General features: G+C 37.5%; 1 protein-coding gene across 1 annotated transcript; it reads right to left on the bottom strand.

The window, feature by feature from the left end:
- On the bottom strand, positions 1-27125 carry FNTA (farnesyltransferase, CAAX box, subunit alpha). Its single transcript, XM_020969562.2, has 9 exons — positions 26741-27125; positions 23098-23210; positions 22120-22234; positions 20739-20843; positions 15066-15192; positions 9111-9259; positions 2062-2124; positions 1134-1305; positions 1-694 (listed from the first exon to the last, which is right to left on the bottom strand). Exons 1-9 carry the CDS (start codon positions 26965-26967, stop codon positions 572-574), a joined length of 1194 nt encoding a protein of 397 aa, XP_020825221.1. The 5' UTR covers positions 26968-27125; the 3' UTR covers positions 1-571.

The raw sequence follows: 27125 nt of genomic DNA, 5'->3' as shown, positions 1-27125 counted from the left end.
TTTCAGGTGTATCTACAGTTTTATTACAAAATCATTTTGTCATTTAGTCAGTGAAAGCGATAGCAAGATATTACCAGTGCAGCTTCTGTAATAGCTCTAATGTACTGCAGCAATTGTGTTCCTTACTTATAGTCTATGTTACCTCCACAACATACAAGTTATCTGCAATTGTTACCGCTGCAAGTCTGAATTCATATATACTATTTAGGAAGGAGCTGAGTGGTAAGAAATAGGTGAAAAGAACAGACTGTTTAGGGCCTTTAAAAATAAACAAACATGGAATTATTTATTATTCAACAATTCATTTGGGGATTGTTATTTTAAGGAATTATTTTACTTTAAAAAGACAGCCAAATTAATACTTCTAGAGTTAGTTTGAATAGCAGCAGTGCCCAAAGAGTACTTATTATGCTTAGTGCTTGTTAGGAAGCAATACCTGTGCAATGCACTTGCTGTCACACACCCACACAGGTAGAAGGAAATGATCCCTCTGGTTTTAAGCCATGTCACACTTCCTTGTTCCAAGTTTCTTTAAAAATAAAACTATTCCATTAGTGTCTTCTGAATGCTGTTACTGCTGCTTATCTGTTGGCAAACTTCCTTCTGTGCTGTGTTTGTTTTGAAGGGATCTTCCAATATATCTCCAATATTCCTTTCTTATAGTGTCTTTTTCTTTAGCTAGAATTTCACATAACTAGAAATGAAAAATAGTAATACTTTAAGATATAATTCCATTTACAGCCAACCCCACTGTGCTCTAAGCCAATACCTAACAGGTCCTACTAGTAATTAATTTTAGGGCAGTTTTTTAATCTTTCATCACTGTTAACATGTTTTAACATGTCAGTATTTTTTCCTCTTTGGTAGAAGAAAGAAACAGATAAAACAGAAGCACCAGAACAATACCATAAACCACTGGTATTGATTTGATGGCAAGAACACTGCCTAAGGCAGCTTGAGAAGAAGTCTATATGACAGGAAATTTGAAAGATGCTATCCCAAACCAACTATAAGTGAGTTCTGACTTCCTATGAGAGTTAGTTGAACTGTGCTGACTTTATTAGTAAGTATCAGGAGTGATGTAGAATGCAAATCAGATTGCCTGGAATAGAATGTAAGTCCTACTAGCTCACCTCTAATGCTTTATTAAGTGTATCTTCCTTGTTGTCACATTGGTTTTCTAGCATATCTTCATATATGTCCACAAGGAAGGCAATCAGGTAGGGAGAACTGTGACTTGGCTGTAAATCTAACAATTGCTCTAACAGATTGGGATACTTGGAAAGGCCACGATCTTGCAAAATCCTAGAATAAAGAAAAAATACGTTGAGAATTAAAACGAAGACAAGGGAAAGTCTTTGTGCTTTGCCAGTTACATAAAGATGGCCTCAGGTAAATTGTTTCTAATGTGTAATGACAAGGAAAAAGAAAAGAGAACAAAGTGGCTGGCTACTTTGTAGTCATAAGACTAGACCAGGAATAAGGGTACTTCCTATAAGGGGGTTCATTTGATTGTCTTTTGGTTCACAGTTAATGAAAAAGAGGTAGGTTAAAAGTTAAAAGAAATTCGGACTGAAATGCTAAATTAATTCAATCTGACCACGTGTTACTTACTAGCAGTTCTAAGAAGTCTGGTGGGGAAGGAGGTTAAAGTGAAGTTTTCAGAGAGGCCCCTTTCTCCCACAGGGAAGCTCCTCCTGCCCCAGGCCAACAATCCTTCACAGCTTGCTTTTATGTGTTGTCTCCCTCCATTAGAATGTAAGTTCCTTGAGGAAAAAAGCTGTCTTTGCTTGTATCTGTATCCCCAGTGCTTAGCACAGTGCCTGACACATAACAAGAACTTAATAAATGCTTGTTGACTGAATGAAAAATAGATTTACAATGTCCTATTTTTGCATGTATGACCTCTATAAAAATTAAATCCACATTTAAATTTATATTTAAAATTTTCCATCCCAAACCTCATGTATGTAAAATTAAAAAGCTAAGAGTTTATCATCATTAATGATAAAGTGAGTGCTTAAAATTAAAAATGAAAATCTCAAATCAAAAACATCTTACCCTTTTAAATAGTTCCATGCACTTTCATTATGTGGTGCTGTTTTTATCATTTCTAGAGTATATCTGACAAGAGAAATAGAGAGGAGCATGAACACTTAGAAAAGATCACACAACCAAAGGAATTAGGCAAACAACTTAGCTTTAGTTAAGGTTAGTTCTCTCTCCCGCCTATCCATTTATGTGTTTTTTAGTTGCCTTTGGTATCTCTTAATTAGTCACACCTAAATACAGTACATTCAGTCATCAAACTATGATATAAATTCTAGTGATCAGCATCATTAAATAATGTTTATTTATACATTTTCTTTCTCATATTTCCTGCCAATTCTGAGGAGGAGGAGGAAATATAGCCCCCTCAAAGGCAGCAGTAGAAAACAGAATCTTCCCTCATGTGGAGGAAGATCACAACAGAAACAAGGAGTAATTATGCTCTTTGCTCCTGGACTGAAAGCAGTATCACCAATTAACTTTTCTTCACCTTTACTATTATTTTTGGTCACAGTACATAATTGAAGAAGGAAGATGGAAGAACTATGGTTCTATGTTCAAATTAGCCAGGTCAGTGTGAAACTAATTAACAATAACAGCTATTGGGGCAACGAGGTAGTTCAGTGGATAGAGTACCGGCCCTCGAATCAAGAGAACATGAGTTTAAATCTGGTCTCGGACACTCATTAGCAGTGCAACCCTGGGAAAGTCATTTAACCCTGATTGCCTCCCCACCAAATATATATTGCTTTAAGATTTGCAAAGAGCTTTACAAATATCATTGCTTTTTATCTTCACAACAACCCTGAGAAATATGTGACATTATCTCCACTTTATAGATGAGGAACCCTAAGGTGAGAGGTTAAGTGTCTTGCCTAGGGTCACAAACCATGTAAGTTTAAGGCAGAATGTGAACATAGGTCTTCTTGTCTCCAAGTCCAGTACCCTATTCACTGCACCACCTATCTCTAAATTACTTATAAATTATTATTAATCTACAAATACTTTTGTTGATGCTATGTACTAAGAAGGAAACGTATAACTTAGCTTTTCAGAATGTAGTCATTGATTAAAGATGCCCAAAGTTCTACCCTGATTGCTCATGGTGACAACACTACATTCTTTCTTGAAGGCTATGCCAACACAGGGAAGGCTACCACTCTAGAAATATTCTCACTATGTTCCCAGAGACTGTCTGCTTCCTGAGGACCCCTAACTTAAGAAGAGAAAGAACTGCAGGATTCCAAGAAAAGACTTGTATGAATGGATATAGAATGAAGTGAGAAGAACTGACAAGTAAAAAGAAAAAACTATGACACTAGCTATTTTGTTGTCACAAGAAGACTAGTGCAGAAATGAGAAAGGACTGCTTTACAATACAGCCCATTAAGGAAAAAGGCTTTTCCTATAAGGGAGTTCATTTGACTGATCAATGTACTTGATGACCATCATAATGTGAGTGCTACTGTGCTGTAAGAAATTGTGAAGGGGACAGTTTCACAGAAACCTGGGAAGACTCATGAACTGATGTAGAGTGAACTGAACAGAACCAAGAGAACAATCTCTATAGTGACAACAATATTGTAAAGTCAAACAGCACTAAAAGATAGCAATTCCCATTAGCGTAATATCCAATCAATTCCCAGAGAACTAAAGATGAAGTATATCCTGACAAAGAGATAAGAGACTCAAATTGCAGAATGAGATACACACATGCACACATAGTTTTTTTTTCTTTCAGACATAGTCAATGTGAAAATTTGTTTTGCTTAGTTATACATGCTTGTAACAGGTGTTTTGTTTTCCTTTCCTTCTTAAGTGGGAGGTAGGAGTGGGCAGATTTTTACTAACTGAAAAATAAAATTTAATTTAAAATTTAAAAACATAAAAAGAGCACCACTAAAACATTTAATAAGTTACACAGACGGAAGAAGTGCAAGACAGATCAAAAATAGACAAATGTCTAATTACTTCGTTAAGCATAGAAATGTGTTTAAAAATAACTAAAACACTGTATGTGGCAGAAGTTCAGTTTCTCATATGGTTCTCTTCACATTTTGAAATGTTTATGATTGTTGAACTCACAATAAATAAAAAAATTTTAAAACCTAAGAATGGAGAGGTTTACTGTAGACTGGCCACTCTGTGGTAAATTCTTTGGCCTTAAGCAACCCATGAAAAAATAAAAAATGTTTCTGTGTCCTGCATTAGTCCCCTTTCAGCTTTCAGGCACCTGCCAAAGTGGAGTAGCAGAAAGTGCTAAGGATGGCTTATAGATCATCTAAACACATTAATTTTCCTGGTGATATTCTAAATAGAAACTCTTTGACCAAAGACCAAGAAGATATATAAATGAAATCAGAGAACCCTATCAGGAAATTGGTTTGACCCACAAGTTCTCAGAGAGACAAAAAAAGATTTGGCAGAGTTGGTTTCACAAGAAGAAACACCATTTGATGGAAACACTTGGTAGTCTTGCCTTATAGGATTCATGATGAGCATTATGAAGATAATTAAAGCTTATATACCAAAGCCAGGAAAACAATATGCACAGTAACTGCAACAATGTCAATGGACAAGAACCACCACCAGAAAATAATAAAAACTGATTGTTGTAAAATTATAAAGACTGAGCTTAGTCCCAAAAAGAGATAGAGAAGATGCCTCTCCCACACTCCTTTGTAGAAGCTGGGCTCCATATGCGTGGAACCCTGCAAATGAAATCAGTTTTAAAAACTGTAATCAGTTTTGCCAATTTTTTTCCCTCTCAGTTTAAAAAAAAATCTTTTTTATGGATTCTTGGGAATGGGAGAGAAAGGAAAGACATAAGGGAAAATGTAGGGGATATGAAAACAAAAAAACCAAAAAGGATGGAATCTAAAAACCAAAAACAATACGAAAAGCTTATATACCAACAACTACTAGAGAGGATAAGGAAATAGATCCTCTACACTTAGTCAATATCTACCTTAACATGGTAACTTCAATGACAAAGCAGGTCTGAGGAGGATAGCAAAAAATATGATTTAAAATTAAGAAATAAAAATGGCTATGAGTTTATAGACTCATAGAAGCCTCATTTTCAAAAGTCAGAAGGCAATGGTTATTGTAAATTGAATGACATCAAAGAAATGAAAATGGCTATCTTACTTAACAGACAGGGAACTGGTACTGGTTTGTGGAGTCGTTTCTGAATCAGGAATCAATGGACTACCTTCTGAATGCTGACTATTCAACCACTTGTTAGAGCAAAGCTGAAAATCAATACCAAATTAGCTCCAACTTGACCAACTGATATAAAAAAGCTAAGTGGGACAAAGACAGAGATGTGTAACATCATTATTCAAAAAGTTTAACAGATGTAAAGCAATCACCACCCCCAAGGAGGCCTAAAGACCCTAAAAACTAATTCAGTTAGAAAACATAATCATTGGGTCAAATGGAAAAACATGTCAGACATGGATCATTTGCAAATTTTACAGAGGTGGATAGTGGAATAAAAGTATTACTACATTATAAAATAACAAGAAGGAATGGAGAGATAAACAGGTTAAACAACATCCTTAAAGTCACATAGCTAAGCTTGGTGTGAGATCAATTAGGACAAATTATCCAAAGAGCATTTAAAATGAAACTGAAAAGTCAAAGAGATGAAAGTGGAACAAGTGTATTTGGAACTTAAACACCTATGTCTCTAATGTACTACATGAGGAAGGGGAAATGGCATTAAAGGAGAAAAAGACAGAAAAAGCAGCTGGACCATACAAGGGACACAAAAAAAAATCTGTGCTGAAATGGCAACACAATTTTGAGAATGCTGAGGAAGTCTCAAAACACCAGGGAGTGGTTAAGAAGATAAGGAATAACTGGAAGAAACTGTAGATAATGATGGGATAAATCACTGTAGAGAAAGAAGTCCTTTTTTCTCATCACCAATGGCAACAGCAGCTGACCAACTTCTACCAATAGACAGATAAGTACAAGTGCCCTGAAGCAATACCTGTAGCTCACTAGTCCTATTTCTCAAAGCCTAAGCTTCACAACATTTTTCCAAGGAAGTAACTCTTATAGAAAAGAGGTCCGCCATCCCCACTAACTACCACTCACAACTTGCCTAGGGAGGCAAGCCAGTCTAGCCAAAGAATAGGGGCACCCAGAGGGGAAAGAGCATGTATTATGTGCCAGGCAAGTTAAACCACCTCTATTTTGCCTGCCATATCTCCTCAGACCCTGATGGGATAGCCAAGGATCCTGAGTCAAGAACCCTGTGAACAGCTGTGCCCCTCAAACCACCAGACCTACCTCTAGCCCAACCCCCAGTCAACACTGATAAAAGAAACAGCCTTGAGGAATGGACCCTACTTTCTCATCATCATGTGGAATAATAGCTCACCAACTCCATCAAGAAGTAAATAAGCACAGGAACCCTGAGAATGGCATCCTCCAGACCTCTGGTTCTGTTTCAAGGCCAATTCTCAGAGCCATCACCTAAGTAAGTGGCTCTTTCGAGGGCTAGTCATCCCCATGGGCTGCCACTCAAAGGACAGGTAGTCTAGCCTAGCTGAAGCCAAGGAGTACCCTGAGGAAAAGATGGGAAGCAGTATGTGCTGGGCAGGTGCCACCTTCCCATCATCTCCTCTTTGACTCAAATAGAAACAAGAGCTTTGGGAACAGCAATGTTTCCAGGCCAGTACCTGCTGCCACCATTCTGGAAAGTGACCCCTTTGGAGATGCAGCATGTCAACTGCTCCTTCAGATGCTACAATCATAGCTACTAAAGATCCTGAAAAGAACATTCTTGCCACCAAAATCCTTGGCACTATCAAATGGTTCAATATCAGAAACTGGTATTTTATCAGTGGAAATGACATTTAAAAAGAGGCATTAATATCTGTTTCACTGTTGCACCCCCCCCCCGGACCACAGGACTTTCCCATCTGGCTTGCAGTTGATATACTTCTACTAGGTGAGGCTATATAACCGCAAATTAAGGAACACTTTCTCTGAAGAATAAAAATTGCTGGTATAACCTGAAAGGCCATGTAATAACAGCTAGTATTTATGTAATGCTTTAAAGTTTGCAAAGAGCTTTATATACATTGCTAGCAATGACATACATAAGAGATGACAAAAAATATTATAGAAGTAGGATTTAAGGACCCAAACCTAGAGGAAGAGATCTCTTGGTTATCCCTCTTATAGAGGATTTATGAGAGGACAAGGCAAAGGATGAACAGGACGAGAAGGTATGCACAGGTTGTGATTTGACCCACTGAAGGGAATACCCAACTCAACAAGATCAGAGATCCACTCAAATATTTCTAAATTAAAACAATAGCATTAAATTGCAAAATGGTCCAGAAAAAGAGCTCCCTCATCATTCTTTCACCTATGGAAGGCATTAAAGTAAGGTCAAGTCTTATTACCATGAATTCCAAGGGAAATGCAGCACTAAAACTTTGTTTTACAAAAATACTTAAATTAGCAAGGCACTTAAATCAGCACTGGGCTTTAGAAATGGTCTAGAGAGTTACATGAACATTTTCGTTTATTCTCTGACCTGAATATTGTTGTCCACTGGAACAGGTAACTGCCCTAAGCAGAATTATGAACCAGTTCTTATGCAAGGAACAGAAAGACGAGAAGTAAAAGTCATTTTTGCAAAACCTAACTTCTCACTGTCTTACCTTGAAATTTAGAATCCATTATACTCCTCTCTTCCCAATGAGTTTTAAGAACAATTTGATTTCACTGAGTACTGACTTTAAATAATTAGACCAGAAGGACTATTCCAAAGAATAACATACAAATAGTTACTTAATGTTTCTCAATGGTGAAGAAATACTGTCTGAATTCATTTCTGGTCGTTATGTAGTATTTAGGTCTACTGAAATGACTTTTATAACTCAGACTATGACTGGCTACCTTAAACTAGGTTTAAAAAGGACAGAAATTTTTACTTTAAAAATAAATTCTAAAGCAAGTTATTAACTCAAGTATAAAACCAAGCTAAGACCAAGCTAAAACCAAGATAAGAGCTTGCTACCCCACCCATTGTCATGGATACCTTATAGAGGTATAAATAAAATTTACCACTAAACTGGGTATTTCTAGCTCCAAAACTACTCTGCTACTTCAAGGTACTATTTATCAAAGTAGTACTTAGCTTGACATTTTTTGTGAATGGGATGAATATTCACATAAGTCAAATATAATTTGATGATTGCTTCAAAATTTCAAAGCTCTGATTCCACGGACTTTCCCTACCGGTACAGACAGTAATTCCTCCATAACTTACACAGATGGTTTAATGAGTGGTTATAGCCAGGATAATCTTGGTGACATGACTTAGACCTGTCCTTAGACAACAGACAATTTGGTATGACCTGCTAGAGGTTGTACTCCACAGCCTTTGAGAACTTATGAATGCCTCCACATCAATCAATAAATAATCCATCCACAACCATTTATTTAGCTCATACTCTGAACGAGAGTAATGGCACAGTACAGTGGAAAAAACATTCACTGTGTCTGAAGTCAGAGGACCAAAATCCACCTCAGATACTTGCTATCTGTGGGACTATGGGCAAGTCATTTCCCCTCAGTTCCCTCATCTTTAAAATGTAGGACTGGATTAGAATAGCCTGAGTTCCCTTCTAACTTTAGATCTCTTATCCTCTGGCAGTCTCTGATCTCAAGTAGCTTATATTCTACTGATAAGAGCTCCTGCTTGACACATCTCCTTGAACCATCACTGGAACACTTTATTAGCCCTGTCTTCCAAATGAGAAAACTGAAGCTCATAGAAGTTAAGGTGTAAGTCCCTGGTATCACAAGGCAGGATTTGAATCCAGATTTTCTGCTCTATATTCAATGCTCTATAATCACCACACATCATGTTGCCTCCATTGGAGGCACTGGAGGCAATTTAGCAGACCTTTAAAATAAGCCTTTAAAGTAGCCAAAGGGTACTAGAAAAATATGACTTCTCTTGCGGTAATGACCCCAAAAGAATTTTAAAAAACTACAAATGTAACCAGTCACTCTAGAAGTATACTAACTGGACTTCTCTCTCCAGGATAGCAGGATCATTGTAGCCTGAAGTGTTAGAAATTACAAAGTGTCTTTGGTTCCAGACAGAGTTATTTCTCACATCTTCTTTGAGAAGTTGGTCTACATATTGCAGCTCATTATCCCAAAGTTTGAACTCCTAAAGAGAAAAAAAAGAGACAAATCTGGAATTCTATGATTATTACACTTGATATGCATTTTTAAAAATTTTACATTACTCAAAATCATAAGCCTCACTAAGAGATAACAATGAACAAGTTTTTTTGAAGAAAAAAATTCATCATTAATAGTCTAGCTACTTCAATATAAATTGCACTGTATAAATATAAACTTTAGTTAACTTTTGATTGTCCTAATAGTGATGAAGAATAAAGTTTTTAAAGCTGCAAGAGACCTTAGAGACGTTCTAACCCTTTTATTTTGGGAATCAGGAATTCTTAGAAAACTCCAAAATGTCTAAATTCAATTATGTCAATATTTCAAACAAAAAGAAGCCTACAATGCAGATAAAATTCAAAAGGAACAAGTTTTTTTTCCCAATTCATTGCCCTGATCAGTAATTCCTTTCTAGCCTCACCTTTGAGGAGAGCTGCCTTCATCCTTTCTAATTCTCCTTTCTAGCTCACATCTCTACTGGGAGTAGGAAGTAGATAATAAATATTTTTTATTTTAAAAGGCTCTTCTTGAAATCGAAATGTTGTTAGGTGAGAGCCAAAAGGAAACAGAGAAGGGCAGCATGTTAATGAAGTTGGCCGAAAGCAAAACAGTACTGCCTCAGCTTCAGTGCCGAACTCTACTAACAACAATTTACAAATTTGCCAGGATAGAGCAATAACGAATAAATCAATTCCATAATTCTTTTGACTTCAGCATATCTACAGGAATGTACTTATCTCCTACTATGTGCCCAGCATTATGATAAACACTATGTGAATTGGAATTTAAATATAAAACACAGCCCCTGCTTTCTAAGACTTTGTTTTGTTAGATAAGACTAACAGTTAGGGAACAACTAAGAACTAACTGCAAAGGTATGGTCTGTACTTTTATAGAAGTAATAATAACTGATACAGTCTGGTCAGTCTAGGCATCCTTCCTCTAGAGGAAGGAAGAAAGAACGTGGCCAGAAACAACTAGAATAACTAATGAATTAAACAACCTACTAACTATTGAGCACCAAAGTAATGTTACCTACTCCTGTATGCATCCTTATCTAATAAGCTTACTTAGGTCCGATGTAATCAAAGGTGCCAGAAGTCTCCTTATCCTACAATGATGCGTTTGTAAAGTGCTCTAGTTTCCTTTGCTTGAGTAAAAGCTTAAACTCCAATGTTCAGGAGCCATTCGGGTCAGTCAGCAGTGTTGGCAGATTTGATCAGGTCATGGATAGAACTCAAATGTGCTGTAGCAGGCCTGAATGAAGACAAAGGGGACCAAAGTGGCCTATGTCCTTGCTATAACCTTTGTTTTAAACATCAATAAATTATAACCGGGCAAGCTGCTTTTAACTGTGTACTGTCCCTTCTCCTTAAATACGAATAAGATCATTACAGAAACAATAGTTACTTATATATGGATGGTGTTTTATAGTTTACAAAGTACTATCACAAGTTATTTCATTTGATCTTTACAACAACCAAGTGAGGTTGTTTGCACGTCCCCATTTTACAGATAAGGAAACTCAGACCCCAAAATGTTAAGCAACTTGCTCAAAGTTACATAGCTAACAAGTGGCAGACAGAAGCTGCACTCAAATCCAGGTCTTCTGGTCCAATGTGCTCTTTCATCTGCCTCCACGTCTAATGCAACATATGTTTGGAGAACAGAGAAAGGGGGGGGGCGGTGTTAGCTGAAGAAAGTTTCACACAGGAAAAAGGACATTGATATTGAATACTGAAAAACTGCTTTGATGGGGGTAGGAGAGTTGGAAAAGGGGATAGTAGGTGGGGAAACTCGAAGTATTAAAGGGAATGAAGGGGCAGCTAAGGAGCACAGTGGATAGAGCACTGGCCCTCCAGTCAGGAGGACCTGAGTTCAAATCTGGCCTCAGACACTTACTAGCTGTGTAACCCTGGGCAAGTAACTAACTTAACCCTGACTGCTTCCAAAAATAAAATAAAAATACAGGGGATGAAGGTAAATAATTAGAAGTGAGACACAGATTGTACTTGGAAAATATAGAATTATACAGGAAAATAAAGCTTTGAAGAGACAGTAGGAAATTTTACCTAAGTAATGCAGTCCCTGAAAACTAGATTAGGTCAAACAAAAATCAATGACTTTATGAGTCAGCAAGAAATATTAGAACAAAATCAAAACGCTGAAAAAAGTTGAAGAAATTCTAATATTAAAAAAGTGACCAAAAAAAGGTCAAGAAAAGTAAATTTAAGAATCACTGGATTCCTTGAAAACCATTATTTTTAAAAAGCCTGGACAATGTATTTCAAGAAATCATAAATAAAAATTGCCTAGCTCTATTATTAGAACCAGAAAGCAAGGTGAAGATAGAAAGAATACACTAATCACTTCCTGAAACAAACTCCAAAATGAAAAGTCCCAGGAATATCAAAAACTCCCACATTAAAGAAAAAAATAAATGTACCCAGAAAGAAACATTTCAAATATCAAAGTCAATCAGAATCACAAAAGACCTGGCAGCTTTTTGGAATTTTTGGATGAATTTTGGAATATAATACTACAAAAGGGAGAAGAAAAAAGCTTACAACTAAGAATAATTTACTCTATAAAACTAAGTATAATCCTACAGGGACAAAAAAAAGAGCTTTTAATGGAAGAGGACTTTCAAGCATTTCTGATGAAAAGACCAGAGCTGAGTAGGAACACTGAAACATAAATTAAAAAAGTCCAGAGAAACTTAGAAAAAAGTGAATTTATGTGAGTATGTAGAAGGGCCTGTATAATCAGAGAAAGCTAAAATTCTAAAAGTGGGGTGGTTGAAGAAATAAATGTCACTTCAGAAACATAACATATTTAAAAGATATTTGAGGGAGTTAAAAACAGGATGTGAGAGTGAACTGGTTCTATTCTGTGTGTTTTAAAAGGAGTAGTAGAGGGGGCAGCTAGGTGGCGCAGTGGATAGAGCACTGGCCCTGGATTCAAGAAGACCTGAGTTCAAATCCGGCCTCAGACACATAACACTCACTAGCTCTGTGACCCTGGGCAAGTCACTTAACCCCATTGCCTAGCAAAATAAAATAAAATAAAATAAAATAAAAGGAGTAGTAGAAGGCAAGGTAAAAGAAATACGTTAGTACAGAAATGAGGAAGGGGGGGTAGAACTAAACAAGGTATGAGAAGATTATATTGGGGGGGGTGAACAGTAGAACTCAGATAAGCCTCACTCTTATTTCAAATTAACAAAGGTGGGTTGAACACACATCCACAGTTTGGTGTAGAAATACATCAAACTCAACAGGTATATAAGCCTGGGATGCAGTTGGAGTTGGGAAGTGGATAAGAGAAATGATACCTGGAAGGAAACAGCCACAAAATAAACTTCTTGATCCCAAAGCGGAGATTAAAAGGTGGGGGGAAAAAAAAACAAAAACAGAAAAAATCTAGAATCTAAGTGAGTCCCCATCAATTTGGGAATGGTTGAACAAACTGTGGTGTATATAAACGCAATAGAATATCATTATACTATAAGAAATGACCAAAAAAATTTCAGAGAATTCTAGGTAATATGTTTTGATGCAGAGTGAAGTGAACAGAACCAGCAGTACAATTTACAAGACCGATAACATTGTGAAGAAAAACAGCTCTGAAATACTTAAAAATTCTGATCAATGCAGTTACCAAACATGCCTCCCAGGAGGAACTATGATAAATCATGTAATCATTCTACTGACAGAGAAACAACAGACTCAGGGTACAAAAAGAGACATATTATCTATGGCCACGATATGGATTTGTTTTGCTTAACTATGCTTACTTGTTAACGTTTTTTCTTCTTTTTGCTTTTAAATGAGGGGAGGGAGGCAAGCTAAGAGGGAAGAAGTAGTAATAATGATGCAAAAGAAAGAAAGAAAGAGGACCACTGAAACTTTTTTCCCCCAAAATGCAAAGGAGAACAGAAGGAAGAAGTTCAAAGGAAAGAGCAGCCAAGCAGGAGTTTTGAAAATGATGTTTACATTTATTACATACTTTTCTTAAAAAACAACAACAACAACAACAAATGGTTCCATTCACTGTCTTCTATTAGGTGTTGTGCAATATGGTAATATTATTTTTTGGTATTTAAGTTTAGAATAAAAAAATTTTTTTAAATAACAAAGTAGATTGGGGAGCCTAGGAAAATACTGAGGATAAGAGGAGGAACCAGTTAAGTTGTTCAGTCATCAAGCATTTATTAAGTACTTACTATGTTTGAGGCACTGAGCTGTTACAGAAATAGGGAAGGGGAATGAAAGGAAGCAATCACAAAGGTTGCAGAAGAACCAGGAAAAGTACAGTTCCTTAAAAGCCAAAGGAAGCAGAATTTTAAGGAGTTTCACTCCTTAAATGCTATGGAGAGGATGAAGAAAATAAGAACTGACAAAAGGCTGGATTTTTATTTGACTCAATAATTGGCAAACTAGTCAGTAATAATTTCAGTTTTATAGTTCATTTTAAAATAGACTTGGTTAGGTACAATCAGGAAATACTAATTTTAGTGAAAAGCTAAGTTTTATATTCCTTTAAATTTATGATTATACAATATAGCTCCTTAGGAAAAGCTTCAACAAGGAACACCAAACATCAAAGACCGGTCAAACTATTTCAAACTAAGGTTTTCTATGTGGAAAGCTATATAGAGTTATTTTTTTAAAGTTTATTGTTTTTATTTTAACTATTTGCCAATCATATGTGAAATTATTCCTTTTTTTAAAGTGATGATTAACTTGTACAAATTCAATCAAATATATTAGATTCAAAACTAAAAAATGGAATTACATGCGCTCAGTTTTTACAATCTTGAAATCACATGACAATTGCAAGGGGCTTTGGAATTATCACCTTTGAAACTTTGAGCTAAACTGAGTGATGTGTTGCATCCTCTAAACGCCTCTGAAAAAAAGGATTATTAAAGTAATAATGGACAACTCTAATCTAACTTGGTTGGAAGCTTGGAATTTTAAAGGAAAGATCTTTTACTTCTTAAAACAAGTAAGGAAAATAGCATTTATGGGAAAAATTTTATAAGGAAAAACAATTTCAGTGTATGCTATCTTATATAATTTTTTTCAGAGCATATCATATTGCTACTTTTTATCTTCTATTTAACATAAAATTTTAACTTAGGAACATGAAAAATGGCCACTGAGGGGGAAAAAAAGAATTACTCTAAATTTATGCTCTTATTGTTAAAGAACATGTCCAAAAGCCTAAATATTTAATTAACGCTATATTCTGTGAATTGGCTGTATTTGAAATAGTTTCAATCTGTACTGGGGAAATCATTAAAAGGCAGTCACATATAAAATATTTCCCCAAGAAAAATTTTGATGACACTTTCTTTGTTCCATGACCTTTTCTGCTTTCTTTTGTACTTGCAAAAGGTTTGTGACATTTTAAATTTGGAATAAATTGTGTGTAGGCTTTTTTTAAAATTTCAATCGAGTTTTACTTTGTTTAGCAACTTTTGGATATATTATTCACTAACAGACTTAATATCAACATATTCAAGTTCAACCTACAGAAAACATCAAAGTTGACCAACATTAAAGGTTTTCTTTTTTAAAAGACTCAAACAAGCACTTTAGGAAATCCAAACTATATGGAAATTACTTTGTGTGTTTTACTTCAAAAACATAAGACTTAAATTTTAAAGTTTATTTTAAGACAAACTCTAGATTCCACATTAAGATAATAATATAGGCAAGACACTTTACAACTCTATAAATGTGAGTTGAAATTGTTATAACAAACAACAGAGAAGACAGTACCTGAATGACCCACTGTCGATGTTGCCAGGCATGGTAGTTCTTTGCATCCTGGTTAAGAATATCAGCAATAAAATCAAGCTCCTGAGATGGATCCTTTAGCCACTCCACTAATACTCGCCTGTGGTGCCTAAAGCCCCAAATAAATGACATAAACATTGCTTAATATTAAGTGAATTCAATAATCAATTCTTTTTTTTTAATTTTATTTTTATTAGGCAATTGGGGTTAAGTCACTTGCCCACGGTCACACAGCAAGTAAGTGTCAAGTGTCTGGTCTGATGATGGATTTGAACTCAGGTCCTACTGACTTCAGAGTAGGTGCTCTATCCACTTCATTACCTAACTGCCCCCAATAATCAATTCTTAAACACCCTCTAGGCACAAGTCACCAAACTTGATACAACAAGAATTAAACACCCAGCTGCATACATAGCACTGTCTTCAGTAGAAATCACAGCCCTTGAATTCAAGGAGCTGACAATACCCAAGGAGAAGAAAACATATTAAAATCACCTCAGGGATTGATACAAATTACAGATGGCATAGTACAAATCATTTATGAGTCAGGTAACACAAATGAGGAAAAGATCAGTTTAGCTAAACCTCCAAAGAATGGATGAACTTGAATTAGCAAAGAATGACTATGGCAATACATTAGCCAGGAAGATCATCATAAACCTCTTCAGAAGTGTTTTAGGGTTAACTAGACAAAGTAAGGCCATGTAGAGTAGTGGGAAGTTCAGTACAGAGCTTTTTCTTTCTGAGTTTGAACAGATGCTTTCTGTTTCTATATAAGTTACTTCTAGATATAGTCATTTCCTCACATGCCCCCTCCCCAGCAAACTCTCCCTTGTAACAAAGAAAAACAGTCAAGCAAAACCAACTCACGATGACCTCATCTAACAGTATTTAACATTTTCTAATTGTAAGCTCCCCTCACTGTTGAAATGAGAGATTTGTATTTCATCATCTATTGTCCCAGAGCAAGACTGGTCATTATAATTACCCAGAATTTAGCAAGCATTTTGCTGTCACCACCCCCACTAAGCTAAATTGTTCAGTAAAGTTACTAAGCTACAATAAAGCAGAAAGGCTGTCATGAGAAAATGACATGGATTTTAATGTGGTATTGTATAAAAATAATAAAACACACACTCTCAGAGTTCCATATAACTGAAAGACGGACACTAGGTACAGTTTTTTTGCTACAATAACTCATGAGATGGCCCATAAAGGGGTTGCGGTCTGCACTGGTAGAAGGTGCAACCATAATGGTGGATTTCTTAAAGTTAAAAAAAAAAAAGAATCCCAACATTTCCCATTAGTCATCACTACTCTCAACAAAACTATACAACAAGCCTCTTGGTCTGGTTAGGAATCATTCATTTAAGAATTTGACAAATATACCTCTTGCCTTTCCAGAATTCATAACCTAACAGTGGTATGAGAGAATTTAATTAAGAAAACTTGATTAAAAACCAATGCCAACTTTCAGGGCCAACTGATTAGCACACTGAAATTAATATGGCTGGCTTTAGGCTAGTCAAACATGAAATCAAGTTCTTTTTATTCTCAAACAATGTTTGATTCTCTGTCTTCCCTAAGGATGTAGTGTAAGACTTCATACATAGAAAAGTATGTGGTTAATAAATAAAAACAACTTCTCATAGATTTTAAAAGATTTTAATTTCTATTTGCTGCCACCAAGTCCAGGGAGAATTGGGGAATCTTGAACAGAACTCAACTGTCAGTTAAGTGGTCACAGGATCACAGATCCAGAGCTGAAAGGGACTTCAGAGGACATCTAGCTCAATTCCCTCATTTCAGACATGAAGAAACTGAGGCTGAGAGAGGTGAAGACACTTAGTCTAGATCACATATAAATCTCAGAGATAGGAGCTGGAACCTGATGCTTTGATTCCAGAGCCAAGCTGGTGTCCTTTCCACAATAACACAAAACCACTAGTAGCATCTTTTAAAAAATTTTAAGACTTTTGGCAATGACTCAGTATCACAAAATAGAAAAGCTGCTCTGTAGACATACACTCATGGTTGTAAAGGCCTCTAGATATCATTTAGTTTCCTTCTTTTACAAATGAGAACAGGTGACCCAGCCAGCTGCAGTGGCAGGAGAACTTTAGCTTGCTATTATATTCTGTAATATAAGCTGTTACTCAATTGAAGATAAAAGAAATCTCCAGTCAATTTGGGCCAAAAATAGCAAAAATGTTCTTTATTAAAAATATTTATAAATATAAGTAAACAGAAAATACATATAGAGTAAAGGTGGTTATCTGACATTTTATACAACAGCAACATTTATCAACCTACAATCCTCCTCTCTGTCAAGTTATGCCATGATTATGGACCTTAGAACAGTAAGATTCTAAAGTGCCTATTGATGGTATCAAAGAAAGATTAAATGATGTGCACTGCTCAGTATGTTTTATTACACAGGCACCCTTCCCATAAGACTGCCTTCACCAGAGCTGTTTTCTAAATAACACCTACAGCTGCAACCAAACCCTTTGGCAACAGCCGTACAATCAAACAATTATAATATTTCTATGGAACCACTCTCATAACATAATAGGGAAATGAATTATATTTTCATAGAACCAATTAATGATACTAGGAAAGGTATGTTTATATGCTAAATATTTAAAAATTAATACAAGAGAATACATAATGCTCAATCATACTATATAAAAGTTTACTGTGTACATGCATAAAAAATAACATGAAACATACAAGCATATATACACAGAACACAGATTATACCATACTATACAATAATAAGGGGGAAAAAATCTTCAGAAGACTTGGAGTAAGACCCACTTAAGCAGAATCATCCTAAGAGAATTTACAGAAGAAATTAGAACAAAAAATGGAACAAATCCGCCTGTGCTTCCACAATTCCTTATTTTTACCTTCCAGACAATTCATCTACCACATGTGGCTTCTTAATACCTTAGTGCCTAATATGTTACATGAGAAAGTATGAACAGCACTATAAGTGAAGCCAGGAAGACCAAGGCACACGAAAAAAAAAAATCTGTGTTGGAAGTGACTGTTTTGAAAGCACTGAAGGATTAATTTTCAAGGTATCTGAGAGTTGGAAAAATACTGAATGACTGACAAAGAGTCATAGATGGTATTAATACCCCAAAAGAATATTCAAAGGAATAAGCAACAGATACCAACTAACATGCTGACTTTTTCATCTCCATAAATCCATAATGAGAACAATCTACACATACACATATCAATAGAATCCTTGCTGAAAGTAAGAACTAAGGTTTGCACAATTTCCTAAAGGAGTTCAAACTTCAGTCATTCAATGAACAATTTAGTTTACTAGGACTATATCCATCCCGACCATAAACAGGAACTCTTGAATGAAATTTAGGACCTACTCATAAGAGATTATCCCAGCAATCTATTCAGGAAAATGTAAGGAGTTTGTCTGGTTCAAACCAGTGATTTCATCAATGTAGGGAACGCTCTGTGAAGAAACCCTCGCTACTAATATATATCAATGACTGGTCTTTACTCCCTAGTCCTAGTTACCTAGTTAGTGTACACTGAGAGGCCACGTCCCTTGCCCAGGGTCACATAGCTAGTATGGGTCAGAGGCAAGATCTGAACCTAGGTCTTCCTTACTCCTAGTCTACCTCTCTATTCACTATGACATAATGCCTCTTAATTGTTTATACTTTATTTATAATAAAGCATTTGACTTAGTATAATAAAATGTAGCCTTAAACACTCTCCTCCAATAATGTGTCTCCTATGCATATGTTAAAATAATATAAGACTCCTTGATAGATGGAACCACTGAGTTTGTTCAGTTGATCTTCTATCAACACCAGAGGAGGCATAATACAGGGAGATGCATGCTTACCAAAGATGTTCACCTGTCATGGAGGATATCTTGCACAGAATCCAAATGGAAGAGGAACTCCCTATAGTTGCTGAAGTCCTCCAGATGTTGCTGTTTATGGATGATATTGTGCTGATTACATCAAACCCCAGAATATTATAGGACTTCCTCAATGAGATTAATGAATGCTCAAAAGAGATTGTCTTAGCAATCCAATTAGGAAAAAACAAGTAGATAAAGAATGGCTGTCGCCCAGAATAAGACAGGCAGATGGATGGGCAGTCCACCCGGTTAATCAATCAATATCTATCTTGGAGTGACGCTAACTGAACAATGAGCTGGGCACAGAATTGAACAGAAAAAATAGATTCGGGGGCAGCTAGGTGGCGCAGTGCACAGAGCACCAGCCCTGGATTCAAGAGGACCTGAGTTCAAATCTGACCTCAGACACATAACACTTACTAACTGTGTGACCCTGGGCAAGTCACTTAACCCCACTGCCTAGCCAATAATAATAATAATAATAATAATAGTAATAATAATAATAATAATAATAATGATGATGATGATGATGATGAAGTGATCGTGTATTTAAAAAATATATTCAAATTAATATATGGAAAAAAAATCAGCTTTTTAATGACAGTATTTTTCTGGGATGCTACATAGCTGTTAATCATGGAACACCACAATTTCCAAAGAATCAAAATTATAGGTGACCTGAAGAGCAATGGAGACTTAAAGTGGGTATAAGTAGGCTACAGCATATTACCAACAATGATGTGTGCTAGAAATAATGCTGGATTAGGAATCACAATGAACCTACATCCAAATTCTGCCTCTAACATTTAGTAGATTATGTGACCACAAGCATTCACTTAAACCCCTAACCCTCAGATTCCTCCTCTTTAAAGTGAAGATCAGGGGCAGCTAGGTGGCACAGTGGATAGAGCACCAGCCCTGAATTCAGGCGGACCTGAGTTCAAATCTGGCCTCAGATACATAACACGTATTAGCTGTGTGACCCTGGGCAAATCACTTAACCCCACTGCCTAGCCAAAATAAAAAATAAAAAAAAATACATATAATGAAGATCAAATAAAATAATGTATATAAAGTGCTTTACAAACTTTAATGTGCTATATAATATCAGCTACTATCATTACTACTGCATGTAAGAAGTGGCATAAAATATAACACCCAGGAAATTCCTAATCAGGTGGTGGGAACCAGTCATGTAATGAGAACAAAGGTAACACATGGACTATTATTCTTTGTAATATGACCCATGCAATGTCTACCTAGCAGGAGTGTCCCTTATAGAGGATTTTGCGGGAGGAACATGGCGAAGAATCACATTTGTATCCATGACAATAGTGCCTTCACTTGGAGATTACCTTCCATTTACATGGTACATACCTTGTGTGTACATAGTTACTTACACAGGTGATCTGCACAGGAAGAGGAAGTTAACTGAAGTAAGAAAAATCTCAGATCTATTCAAAGTATTAAATAGCAGGAATAGTTCCAGTCCATAAAACATTTCACAGTTTATAAAGCATTTCCTTCATAACAAACTATAAGGTATGTAGTCTGAGTAGTATTTTCCTCATTTTACAAAAGGCCAAACTGAGAGAGATGACCACGGTTATACAATTAATAAGTAGCAGAGCTAGAACTTGAACCCAAGTATTCTGGTTCCAAGTTGACCGCCTCTTAAAAGAAGATCTTTAGCACTAAAAAATAATTTTACAATACACAGGAGAAAGAAAAAGGTTTGCTTATCTTACCAGACTTGGTAGTTTTTGGGCTGTTCCTCAATTATTGCAGTAATATAATTCATTTCTTCACTTAGATCCTTTTGTAGAGACTTTAAGAGAACTCTCCGAAAATGCCTACACCAAAATAACAATCATCAAAAACTTCATTACTCAAAATGTTTTGCATAAACAATACAGCAAAATTTTAGATATTAAGATTATTTTAATAATTTTGCTTATGTTCTTCCTAATGTGAAAGTATATTAAAAACTACTTCTTAGCTTCTCTAGAAATGCTAACAAATATTTTGCCAGCTTAAAAAACCTTTTCCACACTTGTCCTCTCATATGGGTTAGGTCAAGAACAAAAGAACTTTCTTAAGAAAATCGTTAAGGAAGGAAATTAAACTTCTAACAAAGAATATCTCTTGCCTAGTTTGTTTAGATCCCTTCCTATTCCCAGAAGTACTGCGCATACTTAAGGGCAGTGTCTATTTCTCCATTCAAAATGGTTTAAAATATTGCTCAGAGGCAGGAACTCTCTTAAGATTACATCAGGAAAATCCTAGAGGGGAATGGTCAAGGAAGAACTGCATCTCAATATATTGTGATTTCCCACTTGTTCAAAATTCTTACATACATTACTTTAAATTGTCTTAGGGTAGAGAGATATGTCCAAGGGTATGGGGGAATTATCCCTCTAAGCTAGAAATGTATGGGTATTAGACTAACGTTAAATTGTTTCTGGCAGATATGACACCATATTACATATTCTTTTCCTTCCCACCTTTCACAAGGTGTAGCCAAATAGCTTTCTTGCAAGTCTTCAAACACAATACTCCATCTCTCATCTCTATGCCTTTGAAATGATTATCCCATGTTTGGAATAAATTGCCATTTCACTTATATATCTTAGAATCTCTTATTTCTTCAAAACTCTGCTCAATTGCCACCTTCTACAAGAAGCTTTTTCTGACCCCCTAGCTACTAGCGCCCTCCTTCCCCAATTTAAATTGCTCTTATTTTTTATGTACTTACATACACACACATACCTATCCTGTATAATGTAAGCTTCTTGAAGGGAAAGCATTAAAAGATTCCCAAACTACATGACAATCTAAGTGGTACACTTTAAAATCTGGGTTATAACAGGGTTATGTAGTTACAATAGGGTTTTGTAGTTTTTTTCAAATTATGAGAATACATATAGATCAGAGATTCAGAACTGGGCCTTTAGAAGCTTTAATTCTATGGCCTTGCCTTAAAAATGAGGAAATCAAGACCTAAAGAAATTAAAGGACTTGTCCAAGTACAAAGATCGTAGGTTAAAGAATTAGACAACCTGCCACTATGGCATATATAGTGAGTATGAGCCATCTGAATAATTAAAAATAATGTAAATGATCACTTACCACACAGTATAATTAGCTGCATTTAGCTCAATAGCATCTCCAGTTAATTTAAAAGCTCGTTCACTTCTTTCATCACGTTGCAGAACAGCCCGGAAATAATCATAAACATCTCTAACTAGAAACAGAATAGTTAATACAAAAGTATTACAAACAAATATCCTTCTCATTTAAAGTCAGTACTATAACATCCACATTACCTCCTACACTCTGTGCTGTATCTTATATAACACAATCCCTACTCTGAAGTTTCTATAATAGCTCTTATTTAAATACTCACACACGTATTTGTTCCATGGACAAATAAAAACCTGACAAATATAAACAATACTCTTTTTAGTGGTTAACAAGGTTCTACTGTGGTTAAAACAGATCAACAGATTCAGATTTCACACAAGGCTCAAATTTGTCTTTGGATAGTAAAATAAGGGTTAAGCTCAGAGTATTATATCATCATTAATTGTCCAAGGTAGATCAGAAAGGTCAATGGCTTCTGAATCTTTAAAAAGTAGAGGAACAGTTAGTAAGAAAGTGATTTAAGATCAATACGGTAGGTTTGAATTCACTCTCATTTGTATATGCCTCAAATGATATTAGCCTGTGTTTTTCATGTGAGCATACATTATAATGGAGTAATGAAATAATAGAGTGAAAAACAGATCAAATAAAATACGAACTCATTCACAAGTTAAATTGTACAGTCCATATAGCAAACAAGAACGATATCATGAACTACAGACAAGTGATTATGTTATTTGACAACTTTTTTAACATGGCAAAACAATCCATTTCTTGCATATGATAAATTTTGAAACAACAGTAACTATAAAATATACTCCAAAGCAATTAATGGCATTTGCTTATTTGTAGCTATTACAAAGCACCTGACTTTCTAGTTATCCCACAAAAACTGTGAAACTGCAACTTGCCCACTGAATTTTCCTCACTTGCGTGCAAATTACTAGTCAAAAATAAACTTACATTTTTCACTATAAATTATCTGGACCACTGGATTTGGCCCATCATTCTGGGGCACCGGCTCTATATCAGCCCATTCTGGTCTGTCCCTGTAAATATACATTTTCTTTTCAGTGCTTGAAGACAGACAGATAAGAGAAAGAAAAAGGACTACGGTGTTTATTAGATTAAAGAATGACAAATATTATTCTCATTAAACATTAGCTCTTATAGACGCCTCCACATAAATACTGTAAAATCCCATAGAACAAAAAACTTAAGTCATTTTGCTACTACTCATCTTAAGCCTTTACAGTATTATCAAATAAGGTTAGGATTCATAATTATCTTCTCTTTCACAAAAATAATAAAAACTTTTTTACACAGAAAGGTCTTTGAATAGAACAGTAAGTCTTTGCAACAAGTACACAAAGCTTCTAATTTAGAAATGAATCTAAATGCACCAGTCAGAGATCAGAAGTCACCAGATTTCTGTAATTCAAAAGACTCTTGTCTTCAGACTCCGGTTCTACTTCAGTCAGCATTTCTTCTTTGGAATAACAATTTACTAGGAATTTGACATTTTAAAGTCACAATACCACACAGCTTACTGTAAACTATCTAATGTCATCCACTGAAGGTTACTACTATCTTTGGGGGGAACTATCTAACCCATAAGAACAAATTTATCTTTACATACAGCTAAATTGTAACTACAAACTTTTTACGCTGATCCACAATGGTGATGACAGTATAGCTTTCTGACATCCAGTCAATCCCGAAATTTTGCCCATTGTGTAAAAGTACTGGTGACAGGAATGGAAGGGAATAAGCATTTAGTCAGTATCTACCACATGCCAGGCACTGTGCTAAGTGCTTTATAAATATTATCTCATTTGAATGGGGAGACAGACATTAGGAGCACTTAAGTTAGTATAAGATGTGAGACCTAGGGCCTGGAACAACAGCAACAACAGAAAATGGAAATACTTTCAGAAAAAAAGCAGTATTTGGTCTTCCTAGGGCAAAGGTTATAGGTTTTACAGCAGCTGCAAAGCATTTAATTTATGCCTATTCCATAACATTTCCACTGATTTTTAATTATTCATAACATGCATGCAAAAATGCAAGAGCAGAACAGGGATTCCAGATCTCTTCTCCTGACTCCCAAGTTCGGTGCCTCCTCAACAAGCTACTTTCTACTTGAAAATAACTCTAGAGCAGCTTGGTGGTGCAGTGGATACAGCACCAGTCCTGGTGTCAGGATGACCTGAGTTCAAATCCAGCCTCAGATACATCACACTTACTAGCTGTGTGACCCTGGGCAAGTCACTTAACCCCACTGCCTGGCCAAAAACCCCAAAAAAACAACTCTGATCCTTCTGGTATATTTAGGGGTCTAAGTGGTGGAGTGAATACTAGTTACATCCTCTGCTATTCTGGATAGGACTTTTTCCACACTTTAGGGCACTGTAGGGATCCTTTTCCTACCTGCCCCCAATCTGCTTTTCAGATCATTTAAATACAATTACCCAAAGAATATGAGGCAATCTTTCCTAATTAATTCTCTTTGCCAGGTGAAACTGAATTAGGCAACCTATGTTCCCTTTATTTCTGAGGGGGCCGGAAATAAAGAGTAAAAAATGGTCACTAAGAACAAATCACTGAAGGCTCATTATATATAAAAGGGTTTAATTGTTTTTCTTTGTACAAGGGAACATTCACTTGGGGAAGAATTCACTGTGGTATTAAAACAAAATGCAACAAAAACTTATTTTTAAAGTGTTACTGTTCAGTTGTTTCAGTTACGCTCGACCCCATCTGGGGTCTTCTTGGCAAAGGTTGGAATGGTTTGCCATTTCCTTCTCCAGCTCATTTTACAGATGAGGAAACTAAGGCAAACTGGGTAAAGTGACTTGCCCAGGGTCACACAACTAACTAGTAAGTGTCAAGTGTCTGAGGCCACATTTGAACTCAGGTCTTCCTTGACTCCAAGGCCGGTGCTCTATCCACTGTGCCACCTAGCTGCCCCCATTTGCTTTTTTTAAAGTAGGTGGCCTAAACTCGTGTTGTTTGGACCCACGGGACACAAATGGGCCCAGTCAATGTAAGATCCAAAAGGGAGATAGATGTCAGCTGGCCAAAATGAAAAACTTGCTAACAATTAAATGTGGATAAGAGTGGAATATGTTTTCTCGGGAGGTAGTGAATTCTTAATCACAGGATGTCTACTAGTCCAATATATCGTTTCCTCCTCAAGGAATTTGCAATTCTACTCTACCACCCCCTTCCCTCCAATACACAATTTTCCTTTATATAAGTAGCCTTGTTCTATGATCTGAAAAATAAATTGAAGGCAGGTAGGAAATGGTGTCTAAGAGTCTGGAAAACGGAGGCCTTATCCAAAATAGCAGAGGACATGAATGGTATTCACAACTTCTCTCCACCACCTATACCCCTAAACACACCAGAAGGATCAGAGTTGTTTTCAACTAGAAAGCAGGGTGGTGTGGAGGAAAAGGCACCAAACTTGGGAATCAGAAGAGGAGATATGGAATCCCCACTCTGCCCCTTAAAGAGTCAGAGCCAAGTTTCATTTCACCTCTTGGAGCCTGTTTCTCCTTCTGAACAAAACGTGAACGATACTAACACTGGCAGGGGAGGCCCTGTAAACTGGCCTCTCAGTCAGGAAGGCCCAGGATTCAAGAACAACCTCAGCCACATCTTGTATGCGGCTGTTGCATTGGTCGGATAAATTACTCCTCACCACAAGCTCCCTCCACGGATGAAAACATTAGCCCAAGAAAGACGTCAACAACAAAAACGGCACTAATCATTACTGAGTCGGGGAGGACAACGGATCCTAAAATTTAAAAAGCTCTAATTACAACCTAAAGAGTAGTGGTAGTGGTGGAGCTGGAGATCAGTGGACTCTTAGGATCCCAGTTAAAATCCCACTTCTGCCACTTAATTACCTGCGTGACTCTGGGTAATTCCTTACCCTCTCGGGGCCAGTTTCCTATTCTGTAAAATCAGAGAACAAGGCTAGATGGGCTCAGAGGTGGCTTACAACTCTAATTCCACAATCTTAAACTGGTGCCAGCGTCTGGGACGGGTGGGTTCCAGTAGGGTCCGAGTTAAGAGTCAACAGGAGAGTCCTTTAACTCTCCAAAAACTCGAGTGAGTGAGCGAGTGTGAGCATGCTGCAGGGGCCTGACAGCGCAGCAGCCCAGGCCGGCCGAGCCTGCGGGCCACGGGGTGGGGGGCTGCGGGCCTAGGGGGGCGGTGGGGGCTGCGGGACCGGGCCCGGCGGCGTGGTTGGGGTCGAGGGATGGGGGGCTGCGGCAAGGCGGGCGGACGACGTGGTTGGGGGGGGTCACTGAGGACGGAGAAGGGGCCTCCAGCTCCTCCAGCACCGGGGCTGGGAGGCAGCGAGGCAGGGGAGCAACGGTTCCGGGGCTGGGGTGGGGGATCCGGCAGCAGGACGCGGCCCAAAGGCGCCGGGACGCTGCGGAGAAGACAGGCGCGGGGTCCGAGCCGAGGGGAGGCCCCGAGGGAGCCGCGGGCCCCGGGCTGGCCCCCGCCGCCCCGGAGGGAAGCGAGCCCGAGGCGCCAGGGGGGCGGGCGGCCTTGGTGCGGGCTTCTCCCGCCGCCGCGGGGCCACTACCTGTACAGGACGTAGGTGGGCGAGTCGAGGCGCATCAGCCCGTAGTCCTCCGGGAAGGAGTCGCTTTCCGCCTCCGCAGCCGCCGCCGCAGCCGCCGCAGCAGCAGCAGCCGCAGCCGCCGCCGCCACCGCCTCGGTCTTGGGCTTCGGCCTGGGCTGCTCCGGCTCCCCGGCCGCCGAGCTCTCCGCGACCATGTCGGCCTCCGCCGCCACCTGGGCGGCCGCCATCTCGCCTCGGTCCGGGTGGCGGCAGCAGCCCCGATCCTTACGCTATCCGCCTCCTTCCCTTCTTCCCCTTCCGGTCGCCTCGCCAACCATAGAGACGCGGGCCAGCGCAGCCCAGTTTGTTGGTCCAAATTCTTATCACCCCGAGGGAAAGCCGACCG

Source organism: Phascolarctos cinereus, unplaced genomic scaffold (assembly GCF_003287225.1).
Source record: "Phascolarctos cinereus isolate Bilbo 61053 unplaced genomic scaffold, phaCin_HiC Scaffold_2;HRSCAF=192, whole genome shotgun sequence".
Taxonomy (NCBI): Eukaryota; Metazoa; Chordata; class Mammalia; order Diprotodontia; family Phascolarctidae; genus Phascolarctos; species Phascolarctos cinereus.
Note: the sequence above shows the minus strand (reverse complement) of the source record. Positions and strands in the feature narration are given on the sequence as shown.

Excerpts from the sequence above, each read along its gene's own strand:
- FNTA (XM_020969562.2), bottom strand. The coding sequence starts at position 26,967 with ATGGCGGCCGCCCAGGTGGCGGCGGAGGCCGACATGGTCGCGGAGAGC. Across the intron at positions 23,211-26,740 it reads CCCACCTACGTCCTGTACAG|CACTGAAAAGAAAATGTATA; the intron begins GTAGTGGCCCCG and ends TCTGTCTTCAAG. Across the intron at positions 1,306-2,061 it reads GCATGGAACTATTTAAAAGG|GATTTTGCAAGATCGTGGCC; the intron begins GTAAGATGTTTT and ends TCTTTATTCTAG.